At 40.8% G+C, this 5,257-nt stretch overlaps 1 protein-coding gene across 1 annotated transcript; it reads right to left on the reverse strand.

Moving 5' to 3' along the window:
* Positions 1-3,226: 3,226 nt before the first annotated feature.
* Positions 3,227-3,572, reverse strand: LOC131478644 (kita-kyushu lung cancer antigen 1 homolog). The gene has a single exon (XM_058659153.1). It carries the CDS (start codon positions 3,570-3,572, stop codon positions 3,249-3,251), a length of 324 nt encoding a protein of 107 aa, XP_058515136.1. The 3' UTR covers positions 3,227-3,248.
* Between the last annotated feature and the right edge of the window lie 1,685 nt (positions 3,573-5,257).

The following is a 5,257-nucleotide window of genomic DNA, read 5'->3' on the forward strand; positions in this document are numbered from 1 at the left end:
CCATGTGCTTATATTTGTTTTTAGATTAGCTGTTTGTATAAACACATCACAACATGTATTTCATGAAGACTTTTTTGTAAATATTACCACAATGTTATTCTAATAAATCAGAGAATTCTGTTGAGCTGATTACTTATGAAAAAATTGCATTTTGCATTATACAAGGCTTTAAAATGTGCTTACTTGTTTCTATTTTTTCTTCTTCTTTTTTTTTAAAGATTTATTTCTTTCCATTACAAAGTCAGATATACAGAGAGGAGGAAAGACAGAGAAGAAGCTGTTCTATCCGATGAATCACCCCCCAAGTGAGCCGCAATGGCCGATGCTGCGCCGATCTGAAGCCGGGAACCAGGAACCTCCTCTAGGTCTCCCACACGGGTACAGGATCCCAAGGCTTTGGGCCGTCCTCAACTGCTTTCCCAGGCCACAAGCAGGGAGCTGGATGGGAAGTGGGGCTGCTGAGATTATTTTTTCATGAAGAAAAAATAGGGCCCGGCGGCATGGCCTAGTTGCTAAAGTCCTCGCCTTGAATGCCCCGGGATCCCATATGGGCACCAGTTCTAATCCCGGCAGCTCCACTTCCCATCCAGCTCCCTGCTTGTGGCCTGGGAAAGCAGTTGAGGACAGCCCAATGCATTGGGACCCTGCACCCGCGTCGCGTGGGAGACCCGGAAGAGGTTCCAGGTTCCCGGCTTCGGATTGGCGTGCATCGGCCCGTTGCGGCTCACTTGGGGAGTGAATCATCGGACAGAAGATCTTCCTCTCTGTCTCTCCTACTCTGTGTATATCTGGCTGTAATAAAATGAATAAATCTTTAAAAAAATAAATTATATAAAGAATGATGTTTAATATATTTTTATCCAAATATTTTTCATCTTCATGGATTTGTCCTGGCTCATGTGAACTTATTGTCTGTGTTGTTTATTTCCAAAAGTGAAATGAGGTAGACTAAAAATGAGGATTGATGTTCACTAAGTGATAAATCTAAAAATGGAACCAAAATGTTGGAGCTTTATAAGTCATCTTGAAGTGCTGTGGTGGTTTTTTTATTTATTTTTATTTGTATTGGAAAGTCAGATAAATAGGGAGGAGGAGACACAGAGGAGAAGATCTTCCCTCTGCTGATTCATTCCCTGAAGAGGCTGTCACAGCTGGAGCTGCGCTGATCTGAGACCAGGAACCCAGAGTGTCTTCCGGGTCTCCCACATGGTGCAGAGTCCCAAGGCTTTGAGCCAACCTCAACTGCTTTCCCAGGCCACAAGCAGGGAGCTGGATGGGAAGTGGGGCTGCTGAGATTAGAACCGGTGCCCATATGGGATCCTGGCACGCGCAAGGCGAGGGTTTTAGCGGTCAGGGCACCGTGCCAGGTGTGATAAAACTGACCTATCTGGTTTCTCTATGTGTTTCACAGAACTAAGAATAGTTTATCATGCTCTTTGAAATATAGGCTAGTATAAATAGGATATGGACTAAACATTAATGAGAAAATTAGTTCAACCAAATTTAGTGTTCTGTGGTTTTTTATTTAGCTACTGGATCACTAGAGTGATTGTGTCTTCCTGACAAAGTTACTCCTGAGAAGTGATGTACAATTTTCATAGTATATTAGGGAAACCTGTTCAACTTGTCAAGGATGAGGAGGCCAAATTAGACAATCCTCTGTTTCCCCACAAAAATGCAATGAAATACATCACTAAAGCATTCTGTGTTGTTTATGTATCACTGATGTTATCTGCCCCCACTATAAAAGGAACTTTTCAGTAACTTGTTACAAAGTTTTAAAATCTAATCCCTAGAATAGATGACAGCAAAATTATACATGTCACCTTTTTGCGTATGTTTAAATGTGTTTGTTTTTCCCTAGGGCTGATATTTTACAGTTTTCCTTGAATCTCAAGTAGTCCTAAATTAAAAATTAAAAAACATGTACCACTGGCTTTTTGGGCTTTGCAAGTGACTGTAACTAGAAGCAATTTTTTTCCTTTAACATTTCTTATTCCCTTCTTCTTGACTTGAGATCAAGAAAGTACTAAGGGATAAAGGCCCAACTTTGATTTATATTGGTGATGGGATTTAGGTGGAGGGAAACATGCCATCTCAGTGAAAGCATTGAGGTTGTGATAATAGGCCAAATATTGCTAATAAATGTTGAGTAAAAATTCTGTAGTTATACCAGATTTTATAAAATAATTTAAGATTGATGTTAACTGGATCTTAGATTTTTATTATAAAATTTCCAAGATTTATTTTTATTAGAAATGCAGATTTAAAGAGAGAAGGAGAGTTAGAAAGATCTCTCCAGTGGTTCACTGCCCAAATGCAGCAATGCCCAGAGCTGAGCCAATCTGAAGCCAGGAGCTTCTTCCTGCTCTCACATGTGGGTGCAGTTTCCCAAGGCTTTGAGCCATCTGTTGACTTCACCTGGCATAAGCAGGATGCTGAATGGGAAGTGTAGCAGCCAGAACAAGAACAAGTTCCCATATAGAATGCTGATTCTTGCAAGGGGGAGAATTAGCTAATACAGTAATCATGCCAGGTCTCTATTTTGTTAGTTTTAATCCACATAATATTGCATGCATCCAACCATTGCATTTGAGATGTTGATTGTTCGTCCAATTAAAAAATGCATGCAGTTTTCTATGGGTGATTCTTGTAATTCTGGGAAGAATTGGACACATTGGAAATGAAAAAGAAACTTAATTGGGGTAGAGGAGGTGCAAAGAGGAAGAAATACCTTTGAAAACTGACCACAGGAGTAATTAAGAGTTTGTGTCACTGTCTTCACAAGGATGTGAAACACAGATCTTACCAGAGTTCTCATGATGGACTTCATTACACAGATTCAAGAGTGGACAAAACCGTATGATACCCATTGGTAAGGGTTCCATCAAATCCCATTTAATGCACTCTTGGACACAGTCACAATATTATAGACTATTAGAGAACACTTCACACTTAGAATACAATTAAGATCAATTATATCCTTTTTGACAGCATTTTTATTGTATTGAAAAAATACAAATAATTCAGGTCTTTGAGTTGTTTTCCCATCTCCATGGTGCTTTCATTCGTCTCATAGTAAAATATATATTAACAACAGGTCACCAAGTCTCCAAATAAATCGAACATGATCGAACAACTCAATTGATATTTGTGTTTTGTGTATAACTTGGTGTGCTCACCCCTCTCCCCCAGTGATTCATTCAGTACAACCACATGATCAATCGAAGTCAAGCAAAGCGCCTTTATTAACTGCTTCCACTGTCACTCCATCTTGCATTCTTTTTAGGGGATTGTCGTTTAGGTACTGCATCACTAATACCCTGAGTAAGTAGGAAATGTTCCAGTTCAGCCAGCTTGTATTCCACAATCCTGAGGTTTATCAGTATTCGCTTTTGCATGGCTACGGAGTGAGGGAAGTTGTTTAAGATATCCTGAGAGAGCCTGTTGACTGAAAGACCCTCATTGATATTGTGTTTAGCTGACCCAGTAGCAGTTGCTACTAGTGCAAGAGAAGCCAGATTTGATGACCGTTGACCAGTATTTTTCTGTAAAGGAAAGAAATTGTACATGTGTAGTCCATTGAGTTTAGCAAATTCCAAAATTCATCAATAACTTGGTTACTATTGGCTACCAGGATGGATTTATCCTTCAAACTGGAGATTGAAAATATTTACATGATTTCACAGTTGGGAAACACACCCTCCCCAGAGATGGCCTGAGAAGAAAAATACTTGTGAATGAAACTTGATAACATCAAAGTGCAATATCCTTTTCTTACTGTGTTGGGTACTTCAACAGGCCTGCAATGACTCTTGAGTTCTAAACTAAAATAAAAGCATTTATTTCCCACTTTTAGCCCAGGAGACCTTATTTAGACCTTAATTATTTGTAAGTGCCCACAAGGCTCCCATAAGGAGAGCAGGGAGCTATGGGGAGGAAGCAGAAAAGGTAGGAGAGAGGCACTATAGATTATTGAAATGGGAGAGGGTAGTAGCCAATGAGCATTTAAAGTATTTAGAGTCTGTTTGACAGCCAGGACCCAGTGACAGGTATCTATCAGCACCAAGATCTTTGCTTATTACTTACTACTTTCCTCCTTTGCTATTCTTTGAGAAAAGCACTGGCAAGAACTGGCCTTAAGATGTTTTGTTTGAAACTACTGGTATTTACTACTAACCAGACCCTGTGTAGGGTCATGTTTTTCTATCATGTCCTCTAACCCAAGGGTTTCCCATTTTATAAATAACTCCTGAGGTTTTTCTGCCCATGTGTTCAGGATCCTTTTATCCTTCAATTGCCCTTGTTATATTCAGAGAGTTCCTTGATTATCACTGCGCTGGGTTGTAAGTTTGAGAAACCCGGCTGTTCTTTCTAAATGCTATAACTACTATTGTGAGCACGTCTGTTTTATTGTTTTGTCATCCATTGTTGTGATGTTACTAAAATACATGTACTAGATTCATGGGGCAGTATCTTTTAATGAAACATTGTTAGTTTTATACTATTTAATTTCCTAGGCTAAAAATTTAACAGAAATTTCAAGAGGAGAATCAAGATGGTGTCATAGAGTGTAGACATGTTTGGGATGACAGAGAATCATTAGACAGGGTAAAGAACAGAGAGCAGATTACAGAAAAAGATAGGGGTCAGGCAGTCAACAGGGGGGTACCTTGAGACTGCCTAAACACCGGGAAGAGGCAACCACAGTGGAGTGGTATTACAGAGAACAGAAAAACCAGCAGCCACTGGTGAGCTGTGACCCAGACTCCAGTGACAACCGGGACCCAGCGGCGGCCACAGATCAGCACTTACAGCAGCCAGGTGGGAGCTTGGGTTCACATGGGGAGCTTGTGAAGTGAAGGCAGGCTGGGTCTGGCTAATAGTGTCGAATACTTTGGCCCAGCAATGAACAGAAAGGAAGCTGCAGACTCCATGGGGCAGAGTAGTGGCAGGTCGGAGCTAACATCACAGGGATCAAATGCCTGAGTGGGCGTTTTTATGGCAAGTCAACCCGTGTTAATCCGAGGGGGAGGACAGTGTCAGCTTTGTGTCCTGCAGGATCTGTGTAGTCCCTGGATGCTTTTTTTTTCTGTTAAAGATTTATTTTTATTGGAAAAGCAGATGTGCACGGAGAAGGAGAGACAGAGAGGAAGATCTTCCATAAAATGGTTCAATGGTTCATTCCCCAAGTGGCTACAATTGCTGGAGCCATTCCAAAGCCAGGAGCCAGGTGCTTCCTCTGGGTCTCCCAAGT

This window comes from Ochotona princeps, chromosome X (assembly GCF_030435755.1).
Source record: "Ochotona princeps isolate mOchPri1 chromosome X, mOchPri1.hap1, whole genome shotgun sequence".
NCBI lineage: Eukaryota > Metazoa > Chordata > Mammalia > Lagomorpha > Ochotonidae > Ochotona > Ochotona princeps.

Coding starts and splice junctions, on each gene's coding strand:
- LOC131478644 (XM_058659153.1), bottom strand. CDS start 3,572: ATGTACAATTTCTTTCCTTTACAGAAAAATACTGGTCAACGGTCATCA.